This window comes from Petromyzon marinus, chromosome 6, assembly GCF_048934315.1.
Source record: "Petromyzon marinus isolate PM22_M1 ecotype Great Lakes invasive population chromosome 6, UKy_Petmar_22M1.pri1.0, whole genome shotgun sequence".
Lineage (NCBI taxonomy): Eukaryota > Metazoa > Chordata > Hyperoartia > Petromyzontiformes > Petromyzontidae > Petromyzon > Petromyzon marinus.
This window is the reverse complement of record NC_133672.1, coordinates 7,457,602-7,476,721: the sequence shown is the minus strand read 5'-3', so window position 1 is coordinate 7,476,721 and position 19,120 is coordinate 7,457,602. Positions and strand designations below refer to the sequence as shown.

The window sequence follows — 19,120 nt, the reverse complement described above, 5'->3', positions numbered from 1 at the left end:
TTTACCGTCTATTTTACACGGGAGATCCTTTAGATTGCATGTGTATGCACACACACACACACACCAAGAGGGAGTAGTGTCGCAGTGCTTAGCGCAATACCCAGCGATCTGAGTTTTTATTATTATTATTTCGGACGACGGCAAACATCAGTGATACCTGATTCGGTCCTGAGCCTTCTCCCTATTATTCATCAACCCGCACTGACCAGCTTGGTGAAGTATGGTCAAAGAGCCCCTATAACCCACACGGGGTAGGGAGACCTTCATCTAGCAGTGGATTTACGAAGGGCCGTAGGCGCGTGGAGGGGAGATGCCACTATGACGGGCTGCGTGCGGAAAACCTCAAGAAGCTGCTCAACACGTGCAGATGCTCCTCCTCTCAGCTCGGCTGAACATATTTTCCTCCGTCACTTGAATTTATCCCTTCCCCTGCCATTGTGTTTATGTTAGGATTACATCGGCTAGTACAATTCCAGACAGCGTGGCACGGTATTTATGAGAGTGTCGTACGGCAGGGTATTTATATTTCGCGTGCTGGCTCGTGGAAGGCCACGCGTAGCACTTCGCGGCTCACGGTCACGTGCTGCCATCGAGGCTGCTTGCCCGTAAACCTCTCGGTGGTTGGTTCACGGGCGTGGGTTCACGCGAGCCTGACTGAATGTCAACATCTTGTCCGGAGTTTTGCTCGTGTGAAACCGATGCTTGTTATAGTATGCACTCTCGGAATGCCGTGTGCATCACGGAATGTGTAAAACATACTTTTATCGATTTTTTCGTGGAGAAACAAATGTGTGTGCAATGGACACTTTCGTAAATAACACCACTTTATAGTCAGAGTTGTTTGTGTGTATATGCTTAAGTGGTGACGATATGTTAACTACCTCGCCTGGTTCGATTCCGATCCTGATGCCTGTATATTTGTAGTTTGCATGTTTTCCCCGTGGTCGCTTGGATTTTTGTCCGGGTCCTCCGGTTTTTCCTCAACGTTATAAGCCACAAAATTGGGCTTTCATTTGTGGTGACAAAGAGATATACAGCTCAGTGGGCCTTACTTGGTAAAATAAAAAAAATAGTTCATAGCAATATCTTGATTTGAAGCTTTCGTGACTGCAGGAATCTATACTCTTTGGTTCTTTCGGTAAAGTCACGTAGGTAGAAAAATAAAATAAAAAAGAATATCACGACGTTTCGATCGCAACACAAGCGGTCGTCCTCAGGCGGAAAAAATAAATACACACGCAGTACGTCCATATTCATATATGCACTGCTGGTGAGTAGCGCATAGAGCGGTCAAGTAAGGTTTATTTTGTTGAACCAGGAGACAAACTCTACAGACCAGGACGATAAGCCAAAGTAACCTGGCTTATCAAAATAATAAACGCAAAACAAATAAAACAGAGTACAGCAATAACTGCAAATATAAACCAAAGCAAAAAACAGCCGTCTCTCGTGAAGAAATCGTAAATGTCAAATCAATTATTCATTCATGACGCTTAGCAGCTTAAAGTGTCGCGATTGCAATGTCAGCGGCATATTCCATGACATGGATGAGAGAACAATCGCAGAGCTGAGTCGGCCCAACATCCGCGACCCTCGGCAGCTCCATACGACGAAGGGTGGCAGCAACGCCACGGCGGACACGTAGAGGTTCCGAGAAGATGAGACTCGTCCCACACCCCCCCCCCCACCTCTCCCACTTCCATCTCTCCCACTTCCATCTCTCTCTATCTGTGCCGATCTCGTGAAGGAAGCTGCCACAGCGACTGCACTGTCAGCAGCACCCACCGGAGACTACTTGCGATGCAGGCAGGGCTCGTCGCGTTCGATTCCATCTCCCGGCGCTGGCATTTGGAATCGCTGCACGAGTTTGTCAAATCTTCCCCACCACCCCCACCACCACCACTCCACCCACCGCCTGTCCGCCCAGCGGAGTAACGAGTGGGTTTAAATTTCGATTTAAAGCTTTCGTGACTGCAATGATTCATCTTCTTTGGTTCTTTCGGTAAAGTCACGTAGAATGAGAATAAAATAATAAATTGATAAAATAAAATAACACAATAATATTCTCACGACGATCGGCGAGTCGCGCGTGGTGAGGTGAAGCGTGGGTACCCTCGCCTTTTCCCGCGACTTGTGGGGCCAGCATGCCCCCCTACTTTTGGAGGGGGGGGGGCGGGGGGGTGGGCTGGCTCTCTCGAGCTACGCCCACCTATTCCAACACGTCCCGAGACCCTTCCGGCCTGCAGTGGCGTGCGCACGCAATTGCAGAGCTGCGCCTTTACCTTGACCGCCGAGCGGTGGCTGTGCGTGTAGTTTATCAACCCAGCTCAAAACGCCCCCTTCATTGCCACGCTTGCACTGCGGATGACACACCCTCGTGTGCTCACTCTGTCCGAGCCCGTGTAAACAAATTCACGTGACCGCGCTCCGGCTCAAGAAGAGGAATACCCCTGCCGAGAGAGTCTATAAATAGCAACGCGGTGCAAAACAACGACAACAAATTAAATCAACCCCTAATGTTCGAATCAGAACGCCGCGCGCGCGTGCGTCTGTGTGACCTTCAAATGACATTCAGTTTCAGTTTATTTATTTTGGTATAGCCCTGCGAGCCATTCGGCTCTTGAATCGGGTGCAACCACAACAAACAAAAAAACAAAAACACGAACAAGAAAAACATCTTGAACCCCAGCATTGATTTTATTTGCATATTCGTTAATGTATTAAATAAACCTTACGTACAAAAATATATGACGTTTTAGAGCATTAAATGGGGGTCACAAGACATCTGGACCACGCTGTCGACGGAAAGGCTAGGATAGAAGGGCTGAGTGATGTGGATTGCAGACTGCACTCTACATCACGGGGCCTGATGACAATTAAACACAGAAATAATGTTTTTTTTTAATTGGAAGACAAATGAGACAATTTAACATCTGGTCCACTGATGATCATCAAAGTTTTTTTTAAATTGACCAATCATGACCTCCACTACGGCGCGCTCTAGAGAGCATCTGGTCTACTCTTCTGTGCTGACCGGACGTTTCAGAAGAGATGGACCTCCCCCCACACTTTACGCCACTATGCACGAGCTGGCGATCAGTCGCCTGATGAAGCCCCATCGACACTGCTGGTCGGACAGAGGCGGGCAAAGGCGGAGAGGGGGGCGAGATGCGGTCGAACCGGCGACCTTTGAACTGCAGGCCCGGCGTCATGACAGTTGCCCCCACAGGTGAAAGTGGTACGTTCATTCCTCGAGACATGTCTACATGTGCGGCAAACCGGCAACCGTTGTATTTCGATTTAAAGCTTTCGCGACTGCAAGGATTCATCTTATTTGGTTCTTTCGGTAAAGTCACGTAGAATGAGAATAAAATAATAAATTGATAAAATAAAATAACACAATAAAATTCTCACGACGTTTCGCCCACAACACAAGTTTCGGCCACAACACAAGTTTCGGCCACAACAGAAGTGGCCGAAACGTCGTGAGAAGTTTATTGTGTTATTTTATTTTATCAATTTATCATTTTATTCTCATTCTACGTGACTTTACCGAAAGAACCAAAGATGATGAACCGTTGTATTATTATTTTAAACCGGTAACCGCTTTATTTTTTACCGGTTCTCCCATGCGGTTACCGGGAACGCAACATGAAACCGATTATAATGATCCGAATATTGGGCGTCGCGTGAAGTGTGTGTGTGTGGTCAGAGGGGTTCACGCAGGAGGCATCGACACGATTGCCCGCGCCAGGCTCCGGTGGTGAGATGTTGACTCGCTCGTCTGGCCAAGGGCACAACGACCTGTTTCGACGGGGCGGTTCACGATACGACTGTGGGCCCCCTCCTTTCTCCCGACTCACTCTTTACTGAAATAGCTCCGGATGTGTTTTAACCCGTGTACGATAAATGTGTAGGCTATAATTAAAAATATTATTTTAGTTGCGCCGTGTATTGGGTTTAGAGGAAGACAGTCTCAGAGGGACGATATTCATATAAATATTTAACGGTGCAATACTCGCAATTAAGTTATCGTGCGTCTTGCTTACATGCCGGCCCATCGCTCTAGGATTTCATCAAAGTGTGTGGGATCGCGCAACTTCATGCTGCTCTATTGAACGATAGCCAGATGCGTTAATCGGGCTTGGTCCACTATAGACCGCAGGTAATTTTTAATGAATACATTTTCAAATGTTTGTACTTGTTCGTCTGATGATTCTGGGCCCCCCTTGCGGCCGCCTGGGCCCCTCATGCGTCACGTGACGCTCTCACCTCTCCACCCATTAGTTGCACCCCAACGCCTGGTATACAGGAGGTTGTGGGTTCGATCTCAACTCTGACGCCTGTATAGTTGAGGTTTGCGTGTCTCTCTTTCTCTCTCGCCCCGTGATCGCGTGTATTTTTCTCAGGGCCTTCCGTCTTTTTCCCCTCCACATTTAGGAACATGCGTTAAGCATATTTGGCTGCTCTAAATTTTCACGTGATCGGCCACTTCGTTGAGCTCTCGAATGTGGTCGGGTCGCTTCTGAAAAAAGAGCAACATAGCTCTGTGGGCGTTAAAGTTTAGTTGTATAGTTCACTCATCACTAAAGCGACTCACGCTTGTTTGAAATGCCCGGCGGCCAGCGAGGTTGGACCGGGGGGGGGGGGGTGCAGCAGCGAGAAAACAAGAGGTGCGTGGAGAGCGATGTGACTACGCCACACGCGTCTCAATTATCCACAACCCGGCCACGGTGCAACCTCGTGCCTCTATTAGGCCCGCGGACTCAAAATGCGTTCTCTTTCTCAGCGACAAAACGGTGTTTAAAATCTCAACTAGCAAGCCCGCGCACGTCCTTTGGATGTGTCCCTCCGTTCATCCCTCCAGCCAGCCAGCAAAACTTGTTTCCTATACAGTGGTGAAGGACGATTCGTACATTTGTATGCCATTTTGGGCTATCGCCATGGAGGCACAACATTACAGTTGCTTTGTTCGTTCAGAAATTACCGACCCCGATGGTTATTCAAGAACGACTCGCTATCCGTTGAAGAAGCGTGGAGTGACGCGTGCTCGTAAAGGGGGAACGCGCGAATTCTAGAATGTACGCAGGTTAACGACGCCGTTCAATCCGTTCAGGAGAGTGGTGCTTGGGTAGAGCGCGTTGCGGCGAGAAGGGACGGCGGTGGCCGGTGGTCAAGAACAGCAACGGAGCGGGAGCTGAGAAATGGAACGCGTCCCGAGTGTACGTCCAGCCGGGGAGACGGAGTGATGAGATCAGTTGTGGGTGCAGGTGCCAACTTGTACGTGTCACCGCGGTTTCATGGAATGTGGCGGCGACTTTGGGGGAAAGCCTTCATCCAGCAGTGGATTGACCGTTACAGGGACTCTTTCACGCAAGCGGGCTGTGCATCAGAATCTTTCAGAATCTGAATATGTATTTATCCTTGAGATATCCGATGAGCTATGAAGCTCTTTTTCCCAAAGACGTCCAGTCTGGGGCGGGTCAGTAAGTTACAACAAACAAACCAACAAAACACTCTAGGAGTGCATGCCTCGGTTGTGTCAATGTTTTGTTGTTGTCTTTACACAATGAGCCCCTACAGCTGTGGCTGACCGAATTAGGTGCACGGTCTAAGTTGTGTGACGTTGTATTGCTTAGGCAGCTGTTGCTGATTACACTATAACTATGCATTTTACTTCTTCTTCTACAGCTCAGAGTTGAGACGTTCCCAGATTATTATGCGCGCTGTTGTCACGGCCATTTAAAGTTTGCCATCTCTGGGCCTGCGCGTGCAAGTGAACGTATTGGGTGGTTCTGCAAATTAGTAAAACTTCATAGTAAACATTTTAAAATAAACTTCGAGGGTAATGGTGTTCGATATTTCTCGGTTTGAAAAAAGCGATGGTGATTATTTGTGGAGTAAGAGTGCTGCGAGATTGCCGACCCAGGGAAGGGGCTGACGCTCATGCTGCTGATGCTGCTGATGCTGCTGCTTCATCATCACCATTGCAGCACGTTGCTGCCTTCACGTCCACACCGCGCGAGTGGGTGGGGGTGGGGTAGCTCGACGCCTCCGGGGTTGGGAGGTCAGGACGGAGGTTAGGAGGTCAGGTAGGAGGTCAGGTAGGAGCGAGTGGACACCGTGACGACGGAGAAACCTCACCAGAAACAAAAAAAAACAAAGATCCCCCATATAGCCTTAACAGACTGTAGGGGCAAGTGCTGTTAGCAAGCATCTATGAAGGCCGGAACGGTACACGAGGGGGATGGGTGGCCAGCACCACGCCCGACCGCCTTTGTCTCCCTAGTGGCAATGTTTACACAACGCACCAGGTACTCATTTGAGGCTGAGTCGACCTAGGGGAGGCCCGGGACCGGTTCAGATAATCGTCACTGGTGTTGGCCGTGAGCGGGAATCGAACCCGTGTCGCCGGGTTCATAGCGCAGCGCGCTAACCGCTACACTATCGCTCCCCACGACGGAGAAACCTCACCAGAAGCACACGCACACACACACACTTATCACCGGTACTGTTCGCACTTTTGGCGTTCTCTGATCCGACACTCGTGAGACTAGGCCATAAAGAAGGATGGCTCTGGTGTTAGGCCAATCGGTTTCAAAGACAATGCCATATATTAATTATCAGAGCATGTTTTGTTTGCATGTTCACCGCAAGTGCGTGTGGTCAATGCAGAATTGATTCCTTGCAAAAAGGTTTCTATTTGGTGTTTGAACGTCTTAACACTTATTCTTAGCTCTTTCGGTAAAGTCACGTTGAAGGGAAACAATAAAATAATAAAATATATAGAAAACAATAAAAAATTCTCACAACGTTTCGACCACAACACAAACGGTCGTCATCAGGTGTGGTGGTTTGCATTAATTAATTTATTTTTGTAACGGTGTATTTATTTATTTAAAAAACGTCAGCGCCACGCGCAGCGATTTGGCAGTTTATTTAGAAGGACTAGTCCATCTATGTTCTGAAAAGAGGAGGGGGGAGAAGAAAAATTAATGTATGCTGTCTGAAAGCCACTGTAAGCGTGAACAATCAATTAAGACCTGAAATGGTTAATCAAATCTTTCTAATGATTGCTAAGCCAGAATCCATCTTCTCGGTTGAAATTGTCTCTGTGCTTGAAATTGTCTCTGTGCTTGTATATACAAGCACAGAGACAATTTCAACCGAGAAGATGGATTCTGGTTTAGCAATCATTGCAAAGATTTGATTAACCATTTCAGGTCTTAATTGATTGTTCACGCTTACAGTGGCTTTCAGACAGCATACATTAATTTTTCGTCTCCCCCCTCCTCTTTTCAGAACATAGATGGACTAGTCCTTCTAAATAAACTGCCAAATCGCTGCGCGTGGCGCTGACGTTTTTTTAAAATAAAGAAATAAATACACCGTTTACAAATAAAGAAATTAATGTAAACCGCCACACCTGATGACGACCGTTTGTGTTGTGGTCGAAACGTCGTGAGAATTTTTATTGTTTTATATATATTTTCTTATTTTATTGTTTCCCTTCAACGTGACTTTACCGAAAGAGCTAAGAATATGAATTACTGCAGTCACGAAAGCTTTAAATCAAAATCTTAACACTTGTTTAATTAACAAGCAGGGTAAAACCTTTCCTTGTTTTCACACACACACACATCCCATTCACAGCCCTGTTCAACGGGGAACTTATGCACGTATGTTGAACTTCCTTTGCTACCGCATGAAGCCAACCGCTGCTCGTGGGTGTGCAATGGGGCACGTAGGCCATTGTGTGCCGGCGTCACGGTCCAAATTTGCCAACGTTTAGAGAGAGGGAATTCTAAAAAAGGATAACGACCTAATTTTGAGACCACGAAGCAAAATCGTCGTCCAACCCTTCGGCAGGACGGTCGTGCGACACCGCCGAGACTTGGGCTTCCCTGGCTAAACGAGTCCTGTTCGACAACAGTAGCGACAATGAGGCGCTCTGCCTGTTTGGTGAGCGCCAATTAAGGCTGGCACTGTTCACGAGCGGGTTCGGTGGTCAAGGTTAATTTTGGTTTTATGCCGTAACTTAGCCCGTCTCTGATGGACGATATATTGTGTACGGTGCACATATTACAGCACAGTAAATTGGTTACACACAATGCATTACCGAGTGCGTCTGTGTATTGTGCAGATCGGATTGTATATTGTGAGCATCAAGTGAAATATTCACCTGTAGAGTATTCATGGGCCCCCTTCAATTACAATACCCGACCTCAAAGTGATACGAGGGGTGTCTGTTGTCTGCCTTGCATCGCTACACTTTGTGTCTGTGAAATGAGTAGAGAAATTAAGGTGGGATTCGGAAACGAGTGGGATTCGGAAAGGCATGAGAGATAGAATGGTATTTGTGCAAGCACTGCACTCAAAGTAGAACACAACTTGCGTGCGGATGTTGCTGTGGCACTGTGCCCTGACTCTCAGTCAGAAGGTCTCAAGTTCAAATTCTGAGTGGGCGTTAAACTTGGCCCATCATCATCATCATCATCCGTTCGAGGATGATAAATTGAACACCACTTGATGGGAAGTGAACAATGTTTGTCCGATGCGAAAGAAAAATAAATTGCTGTCTATCACAGGAAAGTCGAATCCCGCACCTCCGATTAGCACGGTTGGCTACGTACGGTGCGACAGAAGTTCAGCGTACATCCGTACAGGAAAGTGGAATTTACTCGATTGGCTCAAGGCTGCCAAAAGCAGAACAGTACTGCCTGAGAATCGCCTGAGCATAGTGACACTTTGACTTTCTCAAAATGACTAGCACATTTCCATTTCATATTTAGTCGTGAGAGGTGGCTCCATCGTTGTGACTGAGACGTCGGACGGAGTGATGGACTAAAGCAGAGCGTCACTTTGCTCATTCTGTTTCGCGGTTTACCGGTGTTTAAAGTTTGTTCAACATCGACTGTGTCGTGCAGCCAAATTTGTAAACATCGCATAAGACGGCCGCCTTTGTATCCCCGCGTTCCGGACCAACGCTTCTCCCCTGGTCTGAGATGAGCGTCAGGACACCGCGATTGTGGTCTCGTTGTCTCTATTCAAAGTTGATCTCCTGCTGCTGCTGCTCAAATGAACATTGAGGCTTTGGTGCTCATATACCGTTTATAGCCCGGCTGAACCAGTATCGCGGTGGTGGGAGGGGGGAGTTTTATCGACAGGACAACCACCGTTGACTTCCTCGCAAAAAATGGAAGACCTAACAGAGAACGGCTTGACGACGACGTGAGAGATTGGTGCCAGAAATGTGGCATTACTTGAGTATATTGGCACAGGGCAGAGGAAAGTGGAAACGCGTGATGAAATGTTTAGCGGACACCCGCGGGCTACCCGCCCGCGGATCGTGATGACGATGTGCGCACGTGAAAACTTCTTCCGCACCGTGCTACTAATTGCGTTGCGTCCGCACGTGCCGTCGGCGTGCAGGGCATGGTGGCGTGCTACCCGGGCCGTGGCACGGGCTACGTGCGCCACGTGGACAACCCCACGGGCGACGGGCGCTGCGTCACCTGCATCTACTACCTGAACCAGCGCTGGGAGACCAAGGTGGGACCCGCACGCGCGTCACACTCGCCCCGCCACGCCGGCGAGAGTGTGAACACCGCGAGCGTGGCGAAAGCCACCCCGCCACTCTGTAGCGCAGGGCAGAGGCGAGCTGGCAAGCGGCCGGTGCGCACGCCGGTTCAAGTTGATTTTGTTCGAGCCAGCTGAGAAAGAAGTCAAAATTGGGGCAGGATTTTTAGTCCCCGTCTGTCGGCAGTGGCGAGTGTCGCCGCAAGGAACCAAATCACTTCGAGTGAAATGCAGCAGATAGAAATCGCAGCTATCCGAGACCAACCGTAGCTCTTTTTTTTAACACGAACACAACTAGCCAACAAAAGTCCCCGAGCATTATTAGCCCAACTCCTAAACAGAACCCCAGCTGCTGACGCAGCCCGAGATTCACGGTTCACTCTTGGTGTACGTCAGGGGTGGGGAACCTTTTCTCTGCCAAGGGCCATTTGGATATTTATAACATCATTCGCGGGCCATACAAAATTATCAACTTTAAAATTAGCCTGTTATATTTGGTCAAACATTTAATTAACTCGCCCCTTAATGTGATGGCTGGAACTGCTTCTCTTTGGCGAGGCGTGTGGTGATGTTAGCTGGTATTGATGATGTTGCTACTCGCAACTGCTTTTCCAGGTTTGCTCCTAGATGTATGGAATTTCGAGTCCCGCCTGCGGTTGCCTTGGCAGGGCCACACCAAATGATTTCGCGGGCCTCATACGGCCCGCGGGCCGGACGTTGCCCACCCCTGGTGTACACAACGCCTGCACTCGCACACCCACGGTGTCGGGAGAGTTACTTTTGAGAATATTATTACAACTGAAGCTCTTCAAAGTAATCTCTTGTAACCCCCCATGCTCTGTACCATGTTATTAAAGTAACTTTTAATTTAGTTTCCTGAAATCGTTTCTGACAAAGCGTCATCGGTGATAAACGATGCCTGGATCGGTTCTGGGCGCCCCCTTTCACCAACGCACACGGCCAGCGTGGTGAAGTATGGTCAAACAACGGCCACGACCGACACGGCGCGGAGTGGCCTTCATCTAGCAGTGGACTGACAAAGACCTGAAAGCTAACCTGAACGGAGTAATGAAGGGTAACCAGCACCCAGCTTTGGTCATCCGATTAGAGCGATGCCTCGACCTCACCCGGTGCTCTAAAACTTGGAAGCTAACAGAGAACAGTGCAGGCCTTTGAAACTAAGTGCCCGCTCATTTTTTTTCACTCAATATCAGCGTGAGCACGTGGCTCCTAGAGAAGTCCACAGCCTGTGCCTCAAGGGCCGAAGGCTGCATCGTACGAACTGCCCTGAAATGTTAAACATGTCAACATTCTGGGTTTGAATCCCAAGGTGCCACCTGAAATTAAATACAACTGTAAAACGTTGACCATCCCAGGAATTTAACTTGCAGCACAAAAATGTACTCTTGGTATACACGATTTTTGTTCTGTCTAATTCAGCCCAGTCCACCCACGTCTAAGCGGTGAATAAGTTTACAACGAACATATAATATAATACTGTATCGTACCTAAGGCCAGTAATACAGAGTGGAGGCTCTTTCAAGACGTCTGGCATGCACGAAAGAGTAGGCCAATCACCCTCTTAGAGGGGCTCTCTAGAGGTGCCTTTAGAGGGGGGCCCTTCCACCAGTAGTCGCGCGTGCGAGCAATTGTATGACTGCTCATTTAGAGATGATAGAATGACGGGATGCCTCAAACGCCTCGCTGACCAGGTTGCTTTCTAAAGGACAAAGTATTTTTTGCAGTCCCACGGATCACACAACAGATTAACAAAGCAGCAAAGCGAATTAGTAATGACTGTAATGAGTAACTGATTTGCCTTTTACAACTCACGATGCCACGACTTCACACGGGCATTACTGTATTTATACACAACACACACACACGTGTACATGGTCATAACAAGCATGCCTTGCGGCATACACAGTAATTATAATACATACACATACCCTGCAATTTAAACACATACATAGAAAGCAATTCAAACGGAGCGCACACACACACACTTACAGAGGAAATTGACTCTACCACACAGCAATTAGAACACTGTGTACGCACACTGAGGGTGGATCGGTGGGCCAATGGTTAGCGCATTGCACTACGAGTTCTGGGCCACAGCCAACATCAGCGGTAATATATCAAAACTAAAAACTAGACTGATACTGATTGTATTTGAAAAGGTAACGCCCACTGAGCTCTACAGCTCTTTTTCATCAGCGACCTGGTCACATATGATGGCCCAATGAGGTGGCGTATCATGTGGACATTTACAGCAGACACACGCGCTGAACGCATGCTGATTATAAATGTGGAGGTTAAAAAAATCGGAGGACCCGGAGAAATATCCACGCAACCACGGGGAGAACACGCACACTCCAAATATAAAGCCATCAGGGTCGGGGTCGAACCCACGGCCTCCCGCACACGAGGCGATGTAGTTAACATCTCGCTACAGCGTTACCTGTGCGGGCCTCACCTTTACCGACCCGAAATTCACCAGCACGGTGAAGCGTGGCCAACACCGGTGACGATTATCTCACTAGGTCGACTCAGCCTCAAATGAGCACTTAGAGGGTTTGTGGGACCATCGCCACTGGGGAGACAAAGGCGCCCGGGCGTGGTGCTGGCCACCCACCGCCTCGCGTGCCGTGCCGGCCTTCATCGGTGCTGCCCGCTAACAGCACTTGTCCCAACAGTCTGTTGAGGCTACACGGGTGGATCTTTCTCTTTGTCCTCACACACAAACGCAGACAGGCACTCGTACACACCACAACCACGAAGTGGCGGTGACGTGACCACGACGCCTGTGCCAGGCCAGGTGCACTTTGAGGCCGTCACGTGAAGCGTCGAAGGCTCGCTGGCAGGAAGGAGGTCACGGAACAGAACCCCCGCAGGTCCCAGGGGTCCCGTCTGGGCAGGGCGATACCGTGTGGCCTGGCTGCACGCCACCCTCACTGCCCCTGCTAGATTCCTATAGAGTCCCTTCACGATTCGCGGTGGCTAGGAGATGTTAACTAACTCGCTTGGTATACAGGAGGTCATGGATGCGATCCCGACCCTGGCGCCTGCTGCTGTATATTTGGAGTTTGCGTGTCCCTCTCTCTCCCAATGGTCGTGTAAATTTTGTTCTCCGGGTCCTCCGCTTTTTCCCTCCACATTTGGAGTCAACATCACGCGTTTAAGAGTTATTTGGCTACTGTTATAAATGTTCAGATGATAATAAGCCACTTCGTTGAGCTATCATTTGTGGGGCCAGGTTGCTTCTGAAAAAAACATTTATATAGCAGCTCAGTGAGCCTTACCTGGTACAATAAAACAAATGCTTGCTTCGTACGGAAATGTTGCGATAACAACAACCCCGGAGTTTGACAAAAAATAAAATAGGTTTTACCCTTTCTGGCAATAAAACGGGTGTTAAGATGTTAAAACACCTAATATAAACCATTTGCAAGGAATCGTGTCTGTATTAGCCATGCGTACTTTTGGTGAACATGCAAACAAGGACATCCTCTGATAATGTCTCACCACTGTCAGATCAGATAACGCCAAAAAGGTTTCCATTTGGTGCTTAAACATCTTAACAACCCGTTTTATTACCAGAAATGGGGAAAACCTAACCTTGTTTTTTCATACTTTGATACTGGTAAAAAAAGGTCCCAATGCTGTTTCCAGCCCCGGAGTTAGCTCGGTCTCGCCCACTGGGGGGGGGGGGGGGGGGGGTCCTCACCGCGCGTGCGGCGTTCAGACGCCACTGGGGGCCTCTGCCGCCCTCTGCCGCCCTCTGCCGGCACTGGCGTGGGTTTACGAACGACTCCGCATTTGCAACACGGCGAAACGTGGACGAGAGTAAAGTATTGAACTCAACTTTTTTTTGTGCCAGGTAAGGCCCGCTGAGCTGTATAGCTTTTTTTTCAGAAGCGAATCACAAATGATAGCTCACACTAAGTGGCCCGATAGTGTGGAACACGTGGAGGGGAAACATCGGAGGACCCGGAGAAAAATCCACGCGACCACGGGGAGAGAGACACCGCTAAGTCCAAATATACAGGCGGTCAGGGTCGGGATCGAACCCACGACCTCCTGTACACCAGGCGAGGTAGTTAACATCTCACGGCCACCGTAGCTCCCACGGGCGGTGATGCCGGTGTCCGTCTGCCGCGCGTTTAGAGTATTTGGCTGCTGTGCATTCCCACATAGTGATGAGCCACTTTGTTGAGCGATCATTTTTGGCCAGGTCGCTTCTGAAAAAGATCTCCGTAGCTCAGTGGGCCTTTCCTGGTAAAAAAATACCCCCCCCCCCTCCAAAAAAAAAGTCAAATCGTGGTGGTGGTAAAGCGAGGGGTCGCTCACGCCTCCGCCCGTGCGTCGTTGTGTCCGGCACGCCCAGCAGCTGGGGGGCGTTCTGCGGATCTTCCCCGGGGGCGGCCTGGAGGGGCGGCCGGCCGACGTGGAGCCCAGGTTCGACCGACTTCTCCTCTTCTGGTCGGACCGGCGGACGCCCCACGAGGTGCTGCCCACGTTCGGCACGCGGTGAGCAGCGCGCTCCGGCCCGTGCCGGCCCACCAACCCCCTTCTCCCCCGTGTCTGCGACGTGGGGGGAGCGGTGGCGCGACGGTTAGCGCGCTCTTGCGCTACGGACCCGACGGCCCGAATTGGGATTCCTGCTCACGACCCAGTGACGAATATCTGAACCGTGTCCTGGGCCTCCCCTAGGTTCACTCAGCCTTAAACGAGTTCCCGGCGCAGTGTGTAAACATCAGCAGTGGGGAGATAACGCTAAGTGCGTTCCTACGGTGTCATGTATGGTGGAGATGTCAGACGCCCAGAGCCCTCCGTGTGCGTGTCCTCCACAGGTTCGCCATCACCGTGTGGTACTTTGACGCGGAGGAGCGAGCCCGGGCAAAGCAGCGCTACCGGTCAAGTGGGTGATCGGTGGTGACATCGTAGAGAGAAGCGCACGGATCTCACTCCAGCAATACCGATACCGATAGTCCATCGCTAAACCCCCGACACGCTCGTCAGTAAAACCGTGGCGTTAAAAAGTGAAGATTATGGAAGAGGCGATGTTTCGGGAAACAGCCCCTTTCTAGTTTGTGTTTCATTGTGCTTGTAACACCGCCACCAATGCAGCAGCGGTAGATGTCGTTGCATAAATGACACTGCTATTTAACAACTCAATATGATTATTATTGATCCTCTTTCAAAAGAGGTCTGGGATGCTTGAATGAGAATAGAGGATTGACTTGTTACTCTAGATTGGTGGTAATTATTTTTTAATACTGTTAGATTGGAGATATCATCTGCAATTAATAATATAATGGAGTGTATTTCCCAAAATGAACCGACATTTCATACATTGGTCTATGAGCTTGTCATGTTGATGTTTCACAAGTCCATTTGTTTAAACCAAGCAACCATGGAACCGATTTTGACCCATTCAAGTATCATAAGCAAGGGTGTAGCCTGGTAAATATAATACATTGGGTAGCCCGAGGTTGGCACTCTAAACCTGGCAATCAGAGTTCGATTATCGGCCACAGCTAACATCAGTGGCAGGTGAGGTTGAAACTGATCCTGACCCATCCACCCCCAACCCCCTTCACAATCTCGCACTGCCCAGCGTGAAGTATGGACAAACAAGCCCCCAGCATCGACATGGCGTGGGGAGGCCCTCACTCAACAGTGAATTGGCAAAGGGCCATCAATAGTAACCCTGATATTCTTTGGGTCTTTCGGTAAAGCCACGTAGATAGAAAAAATAATAAAAATGTCACGACGTTTCGATCGCAACGCAAGAAATCGTCATCAGGTGATGACGATTTCACCTGATGACGATTGCTTGCGTTGCGATCGAAACGTCGTGATAATTTTATTATTTTTTTCAATCTACGTGGCTTTACCGAAAGACCCAAAGAATATGAATTCCTGCAGTCACGAAAGCTTTAAGTCGAGAAGTAACCCTGATGTCGTGGACTTGGATGCGCAACGTGAGGTGCAGCAGTGGTAAGCCACGGATAATGATCACAAACGCTGTTCAATCTATCCTCGGGGAGAGAGATGACTCAGGCCCCATGCATCTCCATGTCCACAGCTGTCGGAGAGAAGGAGCCGTCGGTGCAGCTTACAGCCGCTCACAGCCAGCGATGATGGATGGCGACAGAGCCTGCCAAACTGGAAGCCTCGGTCCATTCGGAGGCACGAGGAGAGACACTCGCCCTCCCCGCTTCTGTGTATAGTTCACAACCTCCGATTTCCGCAGCCAAATATGTGCCACAGCCGTGCCAGCGTGAAGCTGGCCAGCCCCGTCTTTCCACGTAGCCGCTGTGACCACCATAGTTTTCTTTCCATCTTCCACGTCCATCCGTCTGTCCCTGCTCTTCCGCCTCCTCCTCCCTATACCCCCTGCACCCTAGCGGCCGGCCCAGGAAGGGCACACGGTCGCCGGACAGGAAACCAGGCAAGGTCAAAGGGTCGGGTGACGGTATGGAAGCAGGACAACACAACTATTGGTTTAAAAATTTAAACAATGTTGAAATGTAAGGATAGTTGTGTGCATTGTGCATTTAAATGTTGTAGCTTTTTTATTGCATTGTTTTATAATTGGATGACAATTATAGAAGCACAACTTTAACAAGCTGAAAAAACGAAATGTGGCAGAGGAACTAATGGCGAAGCTGCCTACACATGCATGGGCATTTTTTGTAATATATAACTTTTCAATTTTACTTTTGGAATTTTTATTGTGCATTGATGATTAGTAAAACTGCAGTATTGGGAAGGAGGCATGCTATGAATGTTCGGGAAGTTTAAAGAGGACCCTGCATTAAGAATGTTGAATAACTATATTTAGTAAGCCTATAGTACTTGATTTCTGCAATTAAAAGGCGACAATTTTACAGGAGAAATGTTATCTCCCAAACGTAGTATTTTAAGAGGCATCACTGGCTTTAAATTGCGCAGATATTACTTGTGGATAGTGTGAAATGTACTTGAACAAATGCCATGTTCTGTTTTTCAATTTTAGAAAGTGGTCGATTTTAGCCCACACTTTAGAAGTTTGTGGTGAGATGTGGAGGTCTTCGAGTTCATAGGAATGTGTAGGTAATGTTCAGTGCACTACAGTAGTGGGTCATTTAATCAAATCTATAAATGCCGAGAAAACCCATCGTAACAGCCGAATAGCGTGGGCTGGAAACCCCACAACACACGTAGAAGAGTGTACAAAAACCACTCGGTCTTTGTGCGATATGCTAAATCCCACAGCAGCTCCTTAAGAACTGAATTGTGATCTTCTTGTCTTAGGTCACCATCAAAATAAATGTTAGCCAATGTGAACGACTAGCAGAACCATCGGCCATACCTGATCTCCTGGGAGTACTGCACGGATGCCATGGTGGGATAAATATCCCAAAGCTGAAGATGACACTTCCCCCAACTGCATTCACAAGTCGCTGCTCAGTCGAGCAAATTTCAATTTCAATGACCTTTATTAAAACCAAAGAGTCATCCCATCCGCTGCGTGCTCTATTTTATAAGGCACACCTAAGTCTTCTCGTTATGTACCGAGTTTTTTTTTCTCATTTTAAATTTAACTGGGGGGTGGGGTTTAAATTTAGCTGGTCTGGGCCGGGATGGTGCCGTGGTTAAAGCTCTCGACTCAGTTGATATCCCAGTCGGGGAGTTGGCTCAGTCTGTCGTTCCTCTGGTGGTGGGGGGGGGGGGTGTTCAATAGATACGGATCGCTTTGTGGGAAGGCAACAGCGGTTGTACTCCAGACAGTGCCGGATTAAGCTACTGCGGGGCCTCTAGCATATGTTAAGAGGCCCTAAATTATATTAAAAAGATCATAACTATTAAAACACAAATGTTTAACTTGCATAGTAAATACATTTTCTTTTTTTAATTTGCTATACAGCCAGATAATACGACAAATCGCTAACCTTAAACACCCAGCCGTTCATAAAAGGTGAAGGTGGTATAGTACTATAGTAATAGAGCAAGTGCAGAATCACTGAACCGGAATTGATAGCTTGAAAGCGTTTAACGCGGGGCCCTTGAAAGTGCGGGGCCCGTAGCATTATGTAGCTACTTTCGCTACCAGGATAATCCGGCACTGACTCTCGAACGTGAACCCAGCCATGGGAAATGCGAAACTACCACCACAAAGCTCAGAGGGCCACCAACGGGAGCAAGTTCCAGCCGATGGCTCGATTAAGCAGAGACGGGGGGGGGGGGGGGGCACGATTGGTTTGCGTTTTTACCTTGCATTCGGAGCCGATACCAGCACTTGTTCTGTGATATTAATTTAAAAGTGTCACTGCCACGTGACCTTGCGTTTACTCGGATCTTAAAAACCAATTGTTTTACGCACAAACGCGCTCCATTCGTCGCTTCTTGCTTGCAGAATTTTAATTCCGTAAGTGCGAGACCGTGGTAAAGCGACAAGCTCCGCACGAGAGTGTGAACGTGCGCCTCCGCTTAAACGCGCGTGCTCTTATCTTCGAGTCTTTATTCCCACAGCAATGACGTCTAGGCCCTTTGAAGGTGAAGTACTTTCGTGGCTAATCACCGTGCTTCATCCGCTACTTCTTCCTGTTAAATGTGAATTGATGTCCACGCAAATAAAAAAAGGTGGCTGACTAAGCAAATTGAAGAGGGCAAACTGTGGTGTCGTGAATGCACAGTAACACCCGTTCTCACCACAACCTGAATTCACCATTTTGGAGTACGTGGGCTGGTTCACGAGCGCACGTGGACAGGAGATTGCCGAGAATAACTGATCGGTCCCTCGTCCAACCTCGGCAAGCAGCGGGGCAGTCCTACTTTGATTTTGTTCAACCAGGCGAGAACTCAACAGTGACCTGGGGCATTAGTCTAATTGTTCGTTACAGGGAGCCGAGTATCTTCCCGTGTACCTGTCTGTTGTGTAGTCTGTTGTGTCATCAGTGTGCGTGCGCGTACGAGAGAACAAGAATGCTAGCAGGGTGTCTAAATTATGGTGCGCAAATGGTCACCATTTTATGCCTCTTGAAAAGTAACCTAAATGTATACTGTAGTTTTTTTCTTTTAAGACACCCAGCGTGACAAAGCTCGTGGTTAAATGTCTCAATAAAGACGGAACTACCCTTGAAACGGTACACACATTGTCCCGCGTGAGAATTCCACAACCAACAGTTCTCGCCCCTTCGATCAGACTAAAAAAAGGGCTGCAGAGGATATTGCGCGTCTAAAAAAATATCCCAAAACACGGTACATTCCAATCATAATAGGGACATTGTTGTCAGAAGCCACGACTTCTGCAAATGGGAATTCTCAGTAGGAAGTGGATCTCGTTCTGGATTACATCACAGAATCGTTTCGGAAGTCGAGCTCGTATCCACACAAGGGGCACACGATTTAAATTCTCGCCAGAGTGACTTGTGCCAATCTTTCCGATATTTGTTTTTGAGCTGGAATAATCTAATCTAAGTTAGAAGACTAATTTCAAATGTTTTTTTGTGCAGTAATTGCTGATCAGGCTGAAACGTGATTAAACAGCACT

The 19,120-nt window shown here is 48.5% G+C and overlaps 1 protein-coding gene across 1 annotated transcript in view; it reads left to right on the top strand.

The window, feature by feature from the left end:
• The window catches only part of LOC116939592 (uncharacterized), a 34,678-nt gene extending 15,962 nt beyond the window's left edge, over window positions 1-18,716 (top strand). The window contains exons 3-6 of the mRNA XM_032948174.2: window positions 9,433-9,552; window positions 13,967-14,109; window positions 14,433-14,500; window positions 15,671-18,716. Of these exons, the coding sequence (XP_032804065.1) occupies window positions 9,433-9,552; window positions 13,967-14,109; window positions 14,433-14,500; window positions 15,671-15,726 (387 nt within the window). The 3' untranslated portion in view covers window positions 15,727-18,716. The remainder of the gene's footprint in view (window positions 1-9,432; window positions 9,553-13,966; window positions 14,110-14,432; window positions 14,501-15,670) is intronic.
• Window positions 18,717-19,120: the final 404 nt, after the last annotated feature.